This window comes from Ornithorhynchus anatinus, chromosome 16 (genome assembly GCF_004115215.2).
Source record: "Ornithorhynchus anatinus isolate Pmale09 chromosome 16, mOrnAna1.pri.v4, whole genome shotgun sequence".
Taxonomy (NCBI): domain Eukaryota; kingdom Metazoa; phylum Chordata; class Mammalia; order Monotremata; family Ornithorhynchidae; genus Ornithorhynchus; species Ornithorhynchus anatinus.
Genome location: NC_041743.1, coordinates 10,462,204 through 10,481,032, shown reverse-complemented (window position 1 = coordinate 10,481,032; position 18,829 = coordinate 10,462,204). Strand labels below are relative to the sequence as shown.

The following is an 18,829-nucleotide window of genomic DNA, read 5'->3' as shown; positions in this document are numbered from 1 at the left end:
TCTAGACCGTAATCTCATGTGGGCAGAGAACACGTCTACCAACTCTGTTATACTGTACTCTCCCAAGCACTTAGTACAGTGTTTTGCACACAGTAAGCACTCAATAAATATGAATTATTGAGAAGTAGAGATGTCAGAAGATTCTAGTTTGGCTAGATTCACTGTTGATAAGTACACGAGGGATTAGTAGAAGAAAAAGTTATGGATGTTAAGATGTACATCCCTAACCATCAGGGTGAATGAAAGGAGGATGACCATCACACAGTTCCTCCACCCTTAGGTACCACTGTTGGTGACAGAACCCTGAGCAGGATGGACCACTGACCTGACCCAAATATCATACGGCTTGATTTTTTCCTGTTCTCTCTTCTCTTCCTTACTCTGTCCTTCCCTTTTTCTCCCCATCCCTTTCTTCTTACCTGATATCTTCTCTCCTCCCCTTTTCCCTTCCAGTGTAAGTGCACTCTTTGGAAACATACATTTCTTAATTTATATACCTCTTGTTTCATTAGCTATTTTCAATTTCCTTTTTGCAGGCTTTCCTTTAGAACGCCTGGGAGAACCCTGACCCTGACTGCACACGTGTATGTCATCCCTCTGACTGTATTTTACGATCGGAACCCTGGGTTTCGGTTGGGATCACGGGGGACTTCAGTCATGCGAGTGAGCTGTGTGATGTCTTTGTTGGCACTCACAGCCCAGTCATCGATCCCAGTACCCAGCAACCAATGCCACACTTCAGTGCATTGGGTGCTGCCAGACCTTTGTGTTCTCTGAACCTGGTGAGTTGGAGACCAGTGGAAAGGAGCAGGTGAACTGGGGAGAGAAGGGCAATGTCTGCAGGCCAATTTTCAACCCATCTACACACACAGGGCTGCTCTGGGAATTCAGCTTTGAGTTGAACCAATGAGCTGGGACCTTTCCCATGACTTGACTACCTCCCGACAGCCCATCCTGCTCCCAAACTGGATTCCCAAGCCTGGATTGGATCCTTTATTCAGACAATTGAAAGCTCCAAGTCCAAAGGTCTGTTATCCAGGCCCACCAATTACCAAACCCCAAATTCACTCAGAGTCAAACTTGGACAACCACAGGAAATCGGGAAGGTGTCTGTCATAGAGAGCCAAAACCTCATTTTAGATTAACTTTCGATTTGCTGAGTTGGCTTCAGTCCCAATCAGTGTGGAAAATTCAGGGTTCAACTAAAGCCACAGCTCTGAAGGATGAAACAGGGCTGTCATCATCCTTTACCTTCTGCTGCCCCCTCCTGGTCATTACAGTTTCATTAAAGTGGATTCACTGTCTTTCTTTGATCTATCACTGATCATAATAATCAGAATAATGTTGGCATTTGTTAAGCGCTTACTATGTGCGGGCACTGTTCTAAGCGCTGGGGTAGATACAGGGTCATCAGGTTGTCCCACGTGAGGCTCAGTCTTCACCCCCATTTTACAGATGAGGTCACTGAGGGACCGAGAAGTTAAGTGACTTGCTCAAAGTCACACAGCTGACGGAGCTGGGATTAGAACCCATGATCTCTGACTCCTAAGCCCATGCTCTTTCCACTGAGTCATGGTGCTTCTCAAAAATAAGGCAGAGTTGGGGGGGGGTTCTGGTTTCAGGGGGGTTTTGCCTCCCCTGGTAGGGCTCACCTGATTAAGCCCATGTACCTGCAGACACCTCCTGATTTGCAGACCACAACCTCATCACCAAGGCCTCTGAGTAAGAGAAAGGACTGCTTCAGAATGAACCACCAGCTCAGGAAAAAGAATTCTTTAAGCACTGACTCTGTTCCAGGCACTGTACTAAGTCCTGGGGTAGAAAAAGCTCACAGTCTAAATCCTCATTTTACAGATGAGGTAACTAGTGCACAAAGAAGTTAAGTGACTTGCCCAAGGTCACAAAGCAGACACGTGTTGGAGCCTCGATTAGAACCCGGATCCTTCTGACTCCTAGGCCCGTGGTCTTCCCACTAGACCACGCTGCTCCTCTCAAATGGGATTAAAGGAGGCACTGGTAAATTTGTTCTGGGCAGAGAACGTGTCTGCTAATTCTGTCATACTGTATGTTCCCAAGCACATAGTACAATGCTCAGCACATAGTGAACGCTCAATAAATACACTGATTGACTAGTAGCAAACGGGGACAAAACGGGGAGAGAATTACTGCCACCACAGTGACGGACCAGGGGCACTTGCTGGACAGCCATAGCTAACACAGAAGGCAGTAACCAGCTTTTCCGGATCCTTCAGCAGCTATTGGGAGGCTGGGGTAGCTGGGGCATCATAATCTCGCTCCTAGGTGCAAAACTGGGGAACCAGATTCTGTGGGGTTGGGGTGCCTGCCCTCAAGATCCTGTTAACCAGAACCTGTGGAAAGAGCACGGGCTTTGGAGTCAGGGCTCATGAGTTCGAATCCCAGCTCTGCCACTTGTCAGCTGTGTGACTGTGGGCAAGTCACTTAACTTCTCTGTGCCTCAGTTCCCTCATCTGTAAAATGGGGATTAAGACTGTGAGCCCCACGTGGGACAACCTGATTCCCCTGTGTTTACCCCAGCGCTTAGAACAGTGCTCTGCACATAGTAAGCGCTTAATAAATACCAACTCTTTAACCAGGAATTCTTCTTTCTTTTTGCTTGCAGAGTGGGTGAGTCTATTGAAGACTTCCAGCATTCCCGCTCCATGTTTCTGGGTGTGGCAGAACCTTGCATTGGGAAGCTAGTGGACCTGGCCTTTCCTGCCACAAAAAAGAAGTAGGGTAGTCTTATGGATAGAGCACAGGCCCAGGAGTCAGGAAGACCTGGGTTCTAATCCCGGCTCCGACACTTGTTTGCTCTGTAACCTCTGTGCCTCAATTACCACATCTGTAAAATGGGGATGAAGACTATGAGCCCCTTGTGGGACATGGACTATGTCCAATCTGATTATCCTGTACCTACTCCAGTATTTTGTACAGTGCATGGCACATAGTAAGCGCTTTACAAATATCATAAAAAAAGAGACAATGCACGAGTTAAAAGGATATTTAGTTTGGGTCCAATTCACTGAATTTATTTCACCCTGGCTTTCCACCCTAAGGAGAATGATCATTTCCACTACAAACCCAAGACACAGTGGTCCATAACACGGTGCAGAGAAAGTTAAGAGAGATTTTAGTAAATTGGTAGGAATTTTCTTTAAAAATCGAAGCTTCTTAGTGGAAAAAAAGAGCTGAAAGCTCGTTAAATGCCAATCTCAAGATGATTCACTGTCACTAAGTCTTTAAATTGGCCAAATTATTCAAATTACTACTGGGAAAAAAGAAAGATCTGAGAGACAACTGAAATAACTTTAAAAAACTGAAGCATGGTCTCCCAGGATCCCAAATGTAAATCATCGAGTGACTAACGTGCTAAGATAAAGGAGTTTAAGCCTCTTCATTTTCAGAAAAGCTTTACCCCCAATACAAATGATTTCAGTGATTTGATCCCCAGAGAGGGTGTCAGTGACAGCAATCAAAAATTCTGACCAACCCAGAAACAAAAGAAATGCATTATGTTAGATATGTGACAAAGATTGCACAGTGTAATAATAATGTTGGTATTTGTTAAGCGCTTACTATGTGCCGAGCACTGTTCTAAGCGCTGGGGTAGACACAGGGGAATCAGGTTGTCCCACGTGGGGCTCACAGTCTTAATCCCCATTTTACAGATGAGGTAACTGAGGCACCGAGAAGTTAAGTGACTTGCCCAAAGTCACACAGCTGACAAGTGGTAGAGCCGGGGTTCGAACCCATGACCTCTGACTCCAAAGCCCGTGCTCTTTCCAGTGAGCCACGCTGCTTCTCTATAATGTAATGTAATGTAATATAGTGTAATGATATAATAAAGACAAATGAAATGGCTCTTTGCAGAAATCAACAAAACTCGGAGTGTATTACAGGGCCAACCCCTGACATTTTGGCTTACTCCCCTCTCAAATCCTTGGAAATATGGGAGCTTCCTCCAAGCTGAGTGAGCTACGATGCAAGGAGGCTGGTCATTTAAAAATACCGGACATTTACCAATGTTAGGCTGAGGACAGACTGGCTGAAGACCAGACTGTCTGATATAAAACTGGAAAAGACTACCTGGTGAACTCATTTTCAACCTTGAACACCCTGAAGTAAAGCAGTAAAGAATGGATCCTTCATTCTCCCATGGACAGTTAAGTTCATTGAAATATCAACTTTATTTTGGGGTCTTTTTCCAGCTTCCCAGTAAACAGGCAGGGAATTTGGAATTTGAGGCAGGATTTGATTCTGTTTTATTCTGAGACTAGACCAAACTCAAAGCAGAAACTGTGTCCTTTCCCTGCAACCCGGCAGACTTCCCCTCTTTTACACTGTGAGCCCATTGTGGGCAGGGATTGTCTCTATTTGTTGCTGAATTGTACTTCCCAAGTGCTTAGTACAGTGCTCTGCACACAGTAAGTGCTCAATAAATACAATTCAATGAATGAACTGAACAGTCCTTTCCCGATTTCAAACTGTCAAACCTGGGTAGTTTCTCTTCAGATTCATGAAGTGTCCTGGATGCTGGAAATTGCCTCCTCCAAAATTTGACTGAGACACTGGTCCCCTCCCTCTCTCCAGACTCCTCCTCCCACAGTTGTTCATCTGGGATTTAGACATCTGAAATGTTACCCAGCCAAATCTCAGGGAAATCTCCTCTGGTTTCCACATTCATTCTCTACATCTGCTTTTGCCTTGTTTCATTCATTTTATTCTTGTCATTGCATTTTTCTCATTTCTTTGTTCACTCTATACCTCTCTTGCATTATCAAATAAATGCCCTCTTTAGCTCTTGAAGACCCTCTCTGAAAGTTGAGAGAAATCACTTAACCAGGATAGCTAATTGTCAGGTAAAAGAGGTCATCAGAGGGAAAAGGCCATCCTTTCAACAGCAGCAAGCTCACCCTCAGTGATGAAAATAGAACAGTCCGTAAAGTGTGGCAAATCTATCAAAGTACAATACAATAATAGTCACATTCCCTGTCCACAATGAGCTTACACTCTAGAGGAGGGGAGACAGACATCACTGTACTAAGCGCTTGTGAGAGTACAATACAACATAGTTGGTATATATGTTCCCTCCCCACATTGAGTTTATAGGCTAGGGGATGCAGTATTGCTGTGATAGTGGGAGGCAGGGGCTAAAAGGAAAATAGGTGGGACAAACAGGAGCTAGAATACTAAAGCAAATAAAACCTTTGGTAACTTTATCTAAAGCAGGTACTCAGCGGAAGAATTAGTGAAATTCTAAATGCTAAAAAAGTGCCCTTGGAGAAGAAGATGAGATAGTTGAGAAGCTCAATGGATTGACTGAAGATATTGACTGGTCAGACTCTCTCATCCAAAGTGATTTTAATTAGAGGAACTGAATCAAACTGTGGTGGCCACACCAAACTGATAACCAAACTGATAAACCGGAGGTCAACAAAACAAATAAAAGTGCCCTAAGTTTTTCATCTCTCTTCATACAGGAACTTCTCCAGTCTCCTGATCATCTTGGATGTTCTATTCTTGTCCATTTCCAGTTCCAATAGGTCCTTCTGAAGACTTGGGGACCAGAGGTGGAAACTCTTCATTGTGAATGCAGGGGTAAAAAGAAATAGATTGGTGAAAAGAAATAGATTCTAGGAGAAGATGGAGACTAGGAGAGTGGGGGGACAGACTTGAGAGAGAGCAAACAGACTAGAAAACTTAAGTCTCTTCAGCCTTGACTGGACACTCTCAGTCATGTCAGAGGCCTAGGCCAAGCATCCAGTCGAGAAGCTATGGGGGTGACCGCCCTCATGGATTTGGAAACTATGTTGGGAACCAGAATTCCAGGTGTAGGCATAACGTATTTTTTAGACAGTTGCAAAACTAGCCCAATTATTTGGTATTCTGCCCTCTTATTAATGGGCAAATCTTTGGTTGGCCCTTTTGACTGCTACCGCACATTAGGCCAAAGATTTAGTGCTGGAAACTGTCTACCAACAATCTGGTTTGATAAAAAGGCAGCCAGGTCAAAGAGCTTTCTTTCCTGAGAACCGATCCTCAGGCAGCTACAGTTTGGATTATTGTTTCCCTAACTCCTTTATCCATCCTGAAACTCATCAGCCACTTTTCAGCCCATTTGCTTAATTTTGAGGTCTTCCTGCAGTTGATTTCTATCAGCACAGCATTTCACCACCTAAAGTACTTAAGTGTCAACAGTAAACCTTTTTGAATGAAAAATTCACAGTAGTGGTACAATCCATAGATCAGTGTTAGCACCTGCTTGGTGCAACATCTTGCTAAGTGATTTAGAAGAGGGAATATCCAGTGAAAACTTTCAAGCCCCCATGCACTCACAATCCTTTTCCTACACTTGCTCATGCACACACACACACACACATACATATGTATATACATGCACATCCATGCACTGAAAGACACTGAAGACTGCCCCAACTGATGATGAAGGACATTTTAAACCAGGAGACCCCTGAGGGAAAACCACTGAATCACAAGACACAAACATACATCCAAGGGCAAGAGAAGAGACTAGAAGAATTTAGGGCCAGTAGAAGATAGCAGCAGAGAGAGAACACTATATGAAACCCAAAGAGTTGGGGGGGGGGGAGGAATAGAAGAAAGGATGCTTTATCTGTCTAACCAGGAAGAAGACTGAAGATTTCTGCTAGTTAGGTTTCTTTCCTCTGAGAAAGCTCTATGGCAAGCATTCGCTGGGTGGAAGCCAGTTTTCTGGTGACTGACACTTACCAGACTGACTGACGCTTGTGGCTCCTCCCCTTTTGACTGACGCTTGTGGCTCCTCCCCTTCAGCTCTCTACTATTCAGATTTCTCACAGTATCTGAACTCTGATCAGAGAGAAACAACCATTAAATCAGAGTTTCAGCCTCTCAGTTCGGCTGAACATACACAATGCAACCTGTTCTGAGTTAGCCAGGAATATCTGAAATCCTTCCAGGGTCGGAGAGAGGATCACTGGAAGAGATGCTGAATTTATAAGGTCAGTGTGGAGTTATACGGGGGCTCGGAGAGGAGGGAACTAGGTTTATAAAGTCAGTGTGAGGGCATACCAGACAAGGAGGGGAAGCTCGGTATATAATATGAAAGGGAACGGAAACTGAGATCTAAGGAATCCTTGATCAGCCTCCATTTGCTGTTTTTATTTCAGTGGGTGATTGTTTACTGTATGGGTGGTCCCTTCAGAGCTACACTGTAAGATGGAGTAACTAGTGCCTACCCACAGACTACTCGCTTAGAGAAACGAAAATGAAACCAGAAACCAGAAACATTTCTGGCTCTTTCTGGCTCTTTTTTGCTCTGCTTCTTCATTGATTTCCTATCTCCTCTGCATCCTCACTCACCTTCCTTCCAGCCTATATTATACCCTCCTCAGAGGGCAGTTGGGAATTCAGTGTCTTCAATTAAATGAGATAAGCAGTGTGTCCTAATGGAAAGGGTATGGATCCAGAAGTCAGAGGACCTGGGTTCTAATCTGAGATCGCCCATTTGCCTGCTGAGTGATTTTGGGCATGTCACTTAACTCCTCTGTGCTTCAGTTACCTCATCAGTAAAATGGGCATTAAGTCTTCCTCCCTGCAACTTAGATTCTGGGAACCCTGTGTGGGACAGACATGTGTCCAACCTGATTATCTTGTATCTACACCAGCAGTTACAGCAGTGCTTGACACAAAATAACCACTTAACAAACGCTACTAAAAATGAGTTCAGTGAGCAAAACAAGTTAAAAAGATTGGGGAGATTAAAAAAAATTGGTATTTGTTAAGCGCCTACTATGTGCAGAGCACTGATCTAAGCACTGGGGGAGATTTTTAAAATAATGGTATCTGTTGGGTGCTTCCTATGTGCAGAGCACTGTTCTGGGCGCTGGGGGAGATGCAGGGTCATCGGGTTGTCCCATGTGAGGCTCGCGGTCTTCATCCTCATTTTCCGGATGAGGAAGCTGAGGCCCAGAGGAGGGAAGTGGCTGGCGCAAGGTCACAAGGCAGAGGAGCGGCGGAGGCGGGATGAGAATAACAATACTAAGGACGGTGTTCGCTCAGCGGTCACCATGCGCTAAGTGTTGTTCCCGGGAGGGGCTGCCAGGCTTCATCCCCCTCTTCCAGGGGAGGCGGCCAAGATCACCCGGCGGTCACGTGGGGGAGGCGGGATTAGAACTCACGACCTCATGCCTGGCGGGCCTTCCGCTGCTGTGTGACCTTGGGCAGGTCACTTCACTTCTCTGGGCCTCAGTTCCCTCGTCTGTAGAATGGAGATGAGGACTGTGGGCCTCACGCGGGATAGCCTGGTGGCCCTGCGTTTCCCCCAGAGCTTGGAGCAGTGCTCTGCACATAGTAAGCACTCAACAAATGCTACTGAATGAATGAATTAGTATCATAGTAACACTCATCAGGAGAGAGGCGGAAATGAGAGAAAATGAGGAGGAAGAAAAAAACCAAGAGGATAGAAAGATGAAGGCAGAAAGAACATAGTGGAAAAAGAAACTAGGGCAAAACAAAAAAATTAAAAATGGTAGGGAGCAAAAGAACAGACAAGGCAGAAGATTCAGGTGGGGCATTCTCTCTCCTGTGGGGTTCCCAGTTCTGTCACCCTGAGGGCAGAGATAGGTCTTCTCTATGAAATGAAGGTCCTGAGGGCATCGGACAAGGCTCTGCCCATGGTGGGCATTCAGTGTGGCAAGGTGGGCAATCCATTTAGGCAGTTCTCTCTCCTGCACTTGTGGGCAAGTTGTCCTTGGCCAGAGGGGAGGGATGCACCAAGGGTACCTAATAAATTGCACATGAGTTTGAAAAGGTCTTTACCAATCTCTGCATCTGAGAGGCCTAAAGGGAGGGACAGAAATTGTATCCTCACCCTCCCCCACACCACCAATCTCTGGATGGGAATGTTGAGGGAAAGAGATTCGAACAGGTAGCCAGACAGTATGGCCTACAAATAGAATGAGGACTGGGCTGAAAGTCAGGAGGACCGACTTCCAGTCCCAAATGGGCTCGTCATTCCCCATAAAGCCTTCTTCCTCTCTGCAGTTTTCTTGAAAGTGTGCCAAACTGGGGAAAGTAGCAATTACTGGCTCTCTGCTGCCTCCCAGGATGCTGGGAGGACAAAGGTAAAGAGAATATAAGATTAAATGTAAGAATGCGTGGGAATCATTTTGAGTAGCTTGGGAGAAAAGTACTATTTCAATAAATTTATTGTTAAAAATATTTTACATTCTACATTCCTCAGTGCCCATTAAAGGGAAAACTTAAACAGTAATTTGCTACCTGGCATCCAAGGGACTGATGGAGTTCATGCAGCTTTCAGGTTGTTCCAGATGAGCCCTCTGATGCACAGTCTCAGGGCCTCTTGCAAAATCCTTCCCTTCCCCTCTAAAGGCCCTTCATCTTTCCTCATTCATAGCCTCATTCATTCAATCATATTTATTGGTGCTTACTATGTGCAGAGCACTGTACTAAGCGCTTGGGAGAGTACAATGCAACAGTGAACACTGGCATCATTTATTGAGCTTCTCCTGTGCAGAGTACTTCAGAGAGTTCTTTCTGGAGGTACCTGAGTGGTAATCAATGAAATTCTTCCATCTCTCCTCACCAGATGGCACACTAGAACAAAAAGGAGCTATTAGTCTTCCACATGTTTCCACCCTTCCGTGAGGAAGCTGCTACCTCCCACTACTGAAGGCATCTTCTTAACCAAGTCCAATTAAATTTGTAAGCTTGTGGCCTACTCACTGACTTCTCCATTCATCATGGAGGCCAAAAGCGAGACAGCTTCCCAGGAAGTCAATCAGAAACTGGTCGAGGCCATCAAGACAGGCAACATCAAGGAGGTCCGAGAGCTACTGGAAAGAGGAGCCGATGTCCATTTCCAGGTGGAGGGTGGCTGGATGCCACTGCACTTGGCAGCACAAGCAGAAAAGGAAGACATCGTTCACCTTCTGCTTGAAAAAGGGGCTGAACCCTGTGCTAGAAAGAAAAATGGTGCCACTCCCTTCATTGTGGCAGCCATTAAGGGAAATGTGAAATGTGAAACTGCTGCAGTATTTCCTTTCAAAGGGGTCAGACATCAATGAGCGGGACAACAATGGCTTCACGGCCCTCATGGAGGTTGCCTCTTATGGGAGGAAGGAGGCCTTGGAATTCTTATACGGACAAGGGGCCGATGTGAACTTAAGACGGAAGACCAGTGAAGAAAAAACAAAGCTGGGTCAAGGAGGAGCAACGGCCCTCATGGATGCAGCCGAGAGGGCCACCTCCATATTGTGCAAACCCTTCTGGACCAAATGGGGGCTGATGTGAATGTGCGGGATAACATGGGCAGGAACTCCTTGATCCGTACTTTCCGGAAGTCCACAACGGAGAATGCAGAATCTGTTGCAGGCTGCCTGCTGGACCACCACATTAATGTCAATGTGAGAGATGAATCGGGGAAAACCCCTCTGATTCTGGCAGTGGAGCAGAAGCATTTGAGCCTGGTGCAAAAGCTTCTGGAACAGAATGGCACGGATGTCAATGACACAGATAAAGAGGGCAAAACAGCACTGCTCGTTGCTGTCGAGAAGCAGTTCAAAGACATCGTCTGCCTACTTTGTGAAAAGGGAGCGAAAACAGATTGTGGGAATCTTATTTCTATAGCCAACCGGCAATATAACACTGACCTAGCAGACCTGCTTCGCCGATATGGTGCTAGAGAAAATTTCCACTGCTCCAACACAGACTGGAGCCCCCAAAGCAAGCAATGGGGGGAGCAACTGAAACACCTGAACAGGATATATCGTCCCATGATTGGGAAACTCAAGATCTTTATTGAGAAGGAGTATAAGATTGCAGAAACCTCCGAAGGTGGTGTCTACTTGGGGTTCTTTGACGGACAAGAGACAGCTGTGAAAATATTCTGTGATGACAGTGAAAGAGCCAAGAAGGAAACCGACTGTATCCTAGAGTGGCGAAAGAACCGCCATCTTGTAAAGCACTTCGGCACTGAGATAAACAACAATTCTAAGTACGTGTGCCTCTCCCTCTGTGAGAGGAACTTGGAGGAGCACCTGAAAAGTCACAGAGATGCAGGTGCTGAATTCACCAAAGATATTCTCAAGTCCCTGTTTAAGGCAGTGCAAGAATTACATCAGTTTGGATTCGTCCATCAGGACCTGCATCCAAAGAACATCTTGATAGGTTTGTCTACTGGACTCTGTTCTACTCAATGGTGACATCACAGCGGGGAGAGAAGGGGGAAAAGGGGACCCACCACATTCCCTCCTCCAGCTGAAAGTCTCCAGGAACTGCAGCAGTGGTGTGGCCCTGGAGCCATCTGAGGGGGTCTCTCACTGCTCACCAGTGGTGTGGGGGGGGGCACTCTATGGGAAACCTTGCAAAGAGTAATTGCTCTGAGAATTATACCCATGCACTTGAACCAAGTCTTGTACAAGTCTGGGAGTCAGGGGACCTGGGTTCTAATCCCCAAGTGGCAGACTTGCCTGCTGCATGACTTCAGACAAGTCACTTAACTTCTCTGTACCTCATTTTCCTCATCTGTGAAATGGGAATTCAGTACCTGTTCTCCCTCCTATTTGGGTTGTGAGACCCATGTAGGGCAGGGATCATGTTTGACCAAATTATCTTGAATCTCCGAGGATTCAGTGCAGCGATTAAATTCCACAATTATTATTATTATTTAATAATGATAACATTTATAGAATTATAATAATTATGGTATTATTTGTCCCTGATTCAGGAACCCAGCACTTATACTCCAGGGTAGGAAGCTAAGAGAAACAGCGTGGCTTAGTGGATAAAGGGCTTTAGTTCATAAAGGACACTCTAAAAATTTGAGGATTTTATGCCTTGACCTGCCTGAACTTCTCTATGGGGACCTTCCCTGCTCTAAACCATCTCCTTTTTGCTCTTACAGATTCTAAAGATGAAGTGTGCCTGGCAGATTTTGATAAAAGCTGCAGGTTTGCTAATGATCAGACACTAGTCCATGGTGACTTCCAGGTAGGTTTGCTCCACTCCAGGTTCATGCTTATTTTCCCACTTTGTTTATTCTTTCATCTTCCACTTTAAGCTCCCTGTTTCCTGGAAAGGAGCAGAGAATGAGTGCCTCTCTCACTGATAGTAAAAAGGTAGAGACCCCCCTCATCCCAGCTAAAGCTGTCTGGGGACTACCCTAAACCCAATTCCACAATAGTTGGGAATTACCTTGGGATGGGAAGTGTCTAGCTCAAAAGTCTGGCAATACAATTATCCCTGCCCAACCCATCAGTAGCTGACAGTGAGAATCAAGAAGGTGGAGTGGCTCTTTGGATCTGACATTGCTTTTCAGTCTTGAATCCAGTAATTGGTATTTGAGAAATCCTTAGAGCCTGAAGTCACGGATCCCAACAAGCCAACTGAAAACTCTCCCCTTGTCTCTCTAATGGGAAATTTGGTTCTTAAAATTGTTAAATGTTTCATGGGCATTTGATCTCTTGGGGAAAAGCCACTGTCATTTTGCCTCTCATCTCAATTTCCTTGCTGAATTAAAGGCTGAATGAAGAGAGGAGATTAACGCAAATGTTGGAGGGCTTCGTTGGAATATGAAGGGCATGTCTAGTGTGGGGCAAGTCACCTGGGTGACTCACTTTGTGTGGAGGGCTTTGGGCCTAAGAGTGAACGGACTGAAGTGACCTGTTCCGTCAGGCACTTGGACGACTGGTCCAGTACGTGGTAACCAAAGGAGAGGACCCCTTTGTGGAGAAGGGAGCTGCAGGTGAGCCTCAGGAGGTTGGAGCGGGTCTATCTGAAATCCCGGATCACGCTGAGACGGTGGACCTCATCCAGATACTGCTCTCCCCTGGGGTTGCCAGACAGACTCAGCTGAGTGACATCCTCTACCATCCCTTCTTCTGGCCCTGTAACATGTAAGTGGAGCCTTGATGACCCTCATTTGTAGAAACATAAAACTAATCAGTCAGTAGTACTTATTGAGCGTTACTGGGTGCACTTGAATTTGCACCCTTTATTCACCTCTCCCTCAGCCCCATGGCACTTATGTTCCCATCTGTCATTTATTTATTTATATTAATGTCTTTCTCCCCCTCTAGGCTGTAAGCTCACTTTGGGCAAGGAACACATTTACGAACTCTGTTATATTGTATACTCCCAAATGTTTAGTACAGTGCTTTGCAGACAATAAGCTCTCAATAAATCCGACTGCTTGCAGAGCACTGTACTAAGCACTTGAGAGAAAACAATACAACTGATCCCTACCGTCTGGGATTGGTGTCCACTGACTCAGAAGTATTTCTTCAGGCGCTACAGGTTCCTAAGGGATGTTGGGAATGAATCGGACATCAAAACTCGGAATACTGAAAACATGACCCTGAAAAAACTGAATCATAATCCTTCTGAGAGTTACTCAAAATGGACTTCGAAGGTAAGCATAAACAACCTTCTGAGAGGGCCTACTTGGGAATGTGACCGGGAATGCTTTAAAACTCTGACTAGAATCAAAACAAATATACTGAAATAATAATGATAAAGTGTTTCCTAGGTGCCCAGCACTGCACTAAGCGCTGGGGTAGATACAAGATAATCAAGTTGGACTCAGTCCCAGTGTGGGACTACAGACTAAATGAGAGGGAGAACAGGGATTGAATCCCCATTTTACAGATGAAGAAAATGAGGTACAGAGAAGTAATTGCCCCTTAAATCAAACAGCAAGCTAGTGGCAGAGTCAGAATTAGAACTCAGGTCCTCGGACTCCCAAGCCCATACTCCTTCTTCTAGGCCACGCGGTTTCCCTACTATGGCTAGGGAAAAAAAATCATACATCTCCCTGTCAGTGGTTTGGTCCCTACAACAGAACTATCCTTTGGCAGTTAAAATCTAATAATAATAATAATAATGTGGGTATTTGTTAAGCGCTTACTATGTGCAGAGCACTGCTCTAAGCGCTGGGTAGATACAGGGTAATCAGGTCATCCCACGTGGGGCTGATAGTCTTCATCCCCATTTTACAGATGAGGTAACTGAGGCCCAGAGAAGTGAAGTGACTTGCCCACAGTCACACAGCTGACAAGTGGCAGAGCCAAAATTCAAACTTGTGACCTCCGACTCAAGCCCGGGCTCTTTCCACTGAGTCACGATGCTGTCTAGATAGCGAAGACAGCTTCCTAAGGTTTATGCAAGAGTGAGGTGGTGTTTTTCTTAACTTTACTGCTGGATCACTGGTCTACACTCCCCCCTTTTAACCTTCCCCCCCACCCAACAGACCACTTCCTCTTATGTTCCAAATTTTCTCTTCAACAAGTATAAATTCTGAGATGCTGGAGATGTCATCTTAATTGCTGCCACTGCTGTGGGATGATGTCATAAATTTTAATTTGGTGGAGATGAGATATCGGACAACCCACCCACAGGACTGCTGTAAAACTGCATTTAAAGAAATATTTTGACAATTCAGAACTTTCACTAACTCAGATAGGACTCCTTCTAATTGAAACTAGTGAAGCTTCCCTCAGTCAGTCGATCAGTGGTATGTCTTGAGTGCTTCCCAAGGGCAGAGCATCAAACTAAATGCTTGGGAAGAATACAGTAGAGTTGGTAGACAGGATCCCTTGCCTTTGAAAGCTTACAATCTAGTGCGGAGTTTACAATCTCGTGTACCACTCACTGATGGAAATGCATTTCTTTGGAGGTAGAGTCTTTGGAAAGGAAAGACTATTTCTGGATATTTCAGTACATTCTAAGGTGCCTGTGGGCATGGATCTAGTCTGCTATTCCTAAACCCTCAGTACATTGCTCTGTAAACAATAAGCACTCAATAAATACCCTTGAGTGATTGATTATGGTCAACAAGAAGTGGTATGAGAAGCAGTATTGCACAGGGGATAAAGCAAGAGCCTGGGAGTCATAACGTCATGGTTCTAATCCCGGCTCTGCCACATGTCTGCTGGGTGGCCTTGGGCAAGTCACTTCACTTCTCTGGGCCTCAGTTACCTATCTATGAGATGGAGATTGAGACTCTGAGCCCCACATGGAACAGGGACTATGTCCAAATCGATTTGCTTGTATCTACCCCAATGCTTAATACAGTGCTTGACTCACAGTAAGCACTTAACATATACCATTATTATTATTAAGACCAGGAGAATTCAGAAAGGATGTGGGGGACTGCCACGTGAAGACTGTTGCATTAATCTCATATGGTTTATCTTTTAGATTGATAAATATGTGATGACTAAAATGAATAAATTCTACAAAAATGAAAAATATCAATATCAAGATAAAGTGACTGACCTCCTGAAATTAATCCGCAACATAGGCGAGCACATTGAGGAGGAAGCCAATGCAGGGTAAGTGGCACCTTTGGACTTCTTTCACATGGATAAAATAGGAAGCTTTGTGGAGAAAGGCCACCTATTTTTTATGGGGACCAGAATAAGTTTTGATCTTAAGAATATTTTGTTGCCCCTAGACATTAAGATGCACCTCCACCTTGGAAACTTGGGCTCCACCTGCAGAGAAAATATTCCGTTTCTGCCGGTAAAAGACTGATTGACCCTAATGGTGACTTTTTTTTTTTTAATCAGAGAGATCATGAGAAAATTGAACTGGGTAAAAGGGGCAATCACCTCTCCCCTCTTCTCCTCACACCAGAGCTAAGACTGTGGGAGTGACTCTGTTTTACAGTTATATTGTATTCTCCCAAGTGCTTAGTACAGTGCTCTGCACACAATAAGCGCTCAATAAATAACGATTCCCAAGAAACCATCAATGTGAGGAAAGAGCAGACAGGTGGAACCAAGATGGCAGCTATCCTGTTGGCTAGAGCCCAGTTGCAGTAGGCTGCAGACAACCTGTACACCCATGCTGTCTCCCATTCCAACCAAGTGATTGGGTGAGGAGAAAGCCCAGTTTTATCGGGGGTGGGGACTGGAGTGGGATGGAGAGGAGGGCTTTATTCTGGTCCACAGATACTGAGATAGCTATTCAGAACATTTTTCAGTATTCATCTCTACTGATAAGGTGCTAAAGTAAAGTAGACTTCCTCTTGAGACTGAACTGAATTGGCCATTGTTCACTCAGAGACTCTGACCCCATTCTAGCAGAGAGGACCAAACATCTCAAGGCACCAAAGCTGATGATGAGGGACATAGTCAGAGAGGAAAACACAACCGATTACATAATGTAACCACAATCCTACTGCTCTGGGGTAAGAGAAAGTAGAGGTTAATAATAATAATGTTGGTATTTGTTAAGCGCTTACTATGTGCAGAGCACTGTTCTAAGTGTTGGGGTAGATACAGGGTAATCAGGTTGTCCCACGTGAGACTCACAGTCTTAATCCCCATTTTACAGAGGAGGGAACTAGGGCACAGAGAAGTTAAGTGACTTGCCCACAGTCACACAGCTGACAAGTGGCAGGGTGGGAATTCGAACCCATGACCTCTGACTCCTAAGCCCGTGCTCTTTCCACTGAGCCACGCTGCTTCTCTAGGTTTCCCTGTACAACTTCCAAACTCATCCATTGAACCTCTTGGCCCTAACTACCTGCCTAATTATTAGACCGGCTACTCCAGGAGGAGACTAGAATCAAGTATGCTGGTATAAACCTGGGGGAGACCCAGAGAGTGCACCTTTTCCTCCCCAAAAGTAGAAAACTGAATTCTGTAATGGCAGCTCTAGACAGCACATTTAATTGTAAGGCCATTGATCAAATTGTTATCCAGAGAAAATGTGTGGGAAAGGGGCCAGGGCATGACACCTAAAGTGCTGCCTTCTTTCATTTTAGAATGAAGGCACTTATCGGGGATTCTGCTCAGTATTTTCAGAAGACCTTTCCTGAGCTGGTGATGCACGTCTACAAGAACATACAGAACACAGAATTCATGAAACATATTCCAAATGCCCACAATTGTCTCCTGCATAACTGACTCAGCTTCTTGCTACTGCCGAAATACTGTCACCCGTCGCCGGGGACGGTTTCTTTCAGAATCGGCGCGGCGAGAGAGAAAGAGAGAGAGAGAGAGAGAGACCGGCCGGGGATGGAAAACCTGAGTTTTGTATAGAATTTATTCCACGGGGCGAACTGAATTAATTATTTAGACGCGACAATCGGCCTTCTCTTTTGGGAGGAATATGGTGTTAGAGCTTCCCTAACGGGAGGAATACACTGGTATGTTACTCGCGTGTGGGCGGACACCAGGGCCCTCTTATGATTTACTCCCAACGTGGTGAGGCGGCTGGCTCCCACCATGTGCTCACCCCACCCAGGAGGAATCCACCTTTGCGTTAAATACACTTATGCGTTAAACACTAATGAGTTCCATACACATATGAGTTACATACACTTATGCGTTAAACTCAGTTATGCATTACCCACTTAGGATTACTCGCACTTGGTGAGGCGGTTAACTCCCACCCTGTTCACGTCCCACTCGGAAGGCACCCACTTAGACATCAAATCCACTTATGTGCTACTCGCACTTGAAGTGGCTAGTTCCCACCCTGTTCACGTCCCCCTGGGGAGGCACCCTCTTAGACATAAAATCCATTTGAAACGTTACATAGCCATGGTGAAGCTAGACTACTGTATCAGCCTTCTCTCTGATCTCCCTCCTCTCTCGCCCCGCTCCAGTCTATTTTTCACTCCGCTGCCCGGTTCATCTTCCTGCAGAAACGCTCTGGGCATGACACTCCCCTTCTTAAAAACCTCCAGTGGTTGCCTATCGACCTCCGCACGAAACAAGAACTTCTCACTCTAGGCTTCAAGGCTCTCCATCACCTCGCCCCTTCCTCCCTCTCCTCCCTTCTCTCTTTCTACTGCCCACCCCGCACGCTCCGCTCCTCTGCCGCCCACCTCCTCACCGTCCCGCGTTCTCGCCTATCCCGACGACGACCCCTGGGCCACGTCCTCCCGCGGTCCCGGAATGCCCTCCCTCCTCACCTCCGCCGAACTAATTCTCTTCCCCTCTTCAAAACCCTACTTAAAGCTCACCTCCTCCAAGAGGCCTTCCCAGACTGAGCTCCCCTTTTCCCTCTGCTCCCTCTACCCCCCCTTCACCTCTCCGCAGCTAAACTCTCTTCTCCCCCCTTTCCCTCTCCCGTCTCATCCCCTCAGCACTGTACTCGTCCACTCGACTGTATATATCATTACCCTACTTATTTTGTTAATGAGATGCACATCACCCTGATTCTATTTATTTGCTATTGTTTTAATGAGATGTTCTTCCCCTCGATTCTATTTATTGCCATTGTTCTTGTCTGTCCGTCTCTCCCGAATAGACTGTAAGACCGTCAAAGGGATAGACAGATAGACTGTCTCTATCTGTTTCCGATTTGTACATTCCAAGCTCTTAGTACAGTGCTCTGCACATAGTAAGCGCTCAATAAATACTATTGAATGAATGAATGAAGCATCTGGCTTCCAACCCCACGAGCTCTCAGCAGGACGGGACACTCACCCATCCCACGGCTCCTCACTCGGTGCAGGCAGAGAGGCCTTCTCAAGCTCTGGACAGAGGCGACCTGCAGGCGGCTGCTGCAAGTCCCATTCCTCTGCCCAGAAGGTTAGGGGCGGCAGGTATTTATCACCTGTGCCCTTAGGCCATTCCAGCTTCCGGCCTCAATTTAGCCAATCTCTGCCCTCCCCCCACCTCCATTCCTAATTTGATTGGCACGGGGGCGAGGGGCACCTTCTGTATTCCCAGTTTGGGCTGTCAATCTGGCAGTTTGGGTTGTGGGGGCGGTGTCCCACCCTCACTTCCGAGTTCCGCCTGCCTGGGACGAATACCCAGACAGAAAGAAGTAA

At 45.9% G+C, this 18,829-nt stretch overlaps 1 protein-coding gene and 1 long non-coding RNA gene across 2 annotated transcripts; one reads left to right on the top strand and one right to left on the bottom strand.

Moving 5' to 3' along the window:
- Positions 1 to 5,363: 5,363 nt before the first annotated feature.
- LOC120638896 lies at positions 5,364 to 6,855 on the bottom strand. Its single transcript, XR_005660928.1, has 2 exons — positions 6,769 to 6,855; positions 5,364 to 5,600 (listed from the first exon to the last, which is right to left on the bottom strand). It is a non-coding gene; the product is annotated as an uncharacterized LOC120638896 (long non-coding RNA).
- Positions 6,856 to 6,913: 58 nt separating this feature from the next.
- RNASEL (ribonuclease L) lies at positions 6,914 to 17,055 on the top strand. Its single transcript, XM_003430878.5, is given in 9 exon segments — positions 6,914 to 7,019; positions 9,629 to 10,055; positions 10,057 to 10,276; positions 10,279 to 11,208; positions 11,945 to 12,030; positions 12,715 to 12,935; positions 13,327 to 13,450; positions 15,238 to 15,371; positions 16,811 to 17,055. Coding segments are annotated over 8 exon segments (2,130 nt in total). The 5' UTR covers positions 6,914 to 7,019; positions 9,629 to 9,782; the 3' UTR covers positions 16,953 to 17,055.
- Positions 17,056 to 18,829: the final 1,774 nt, after the last annotated feature.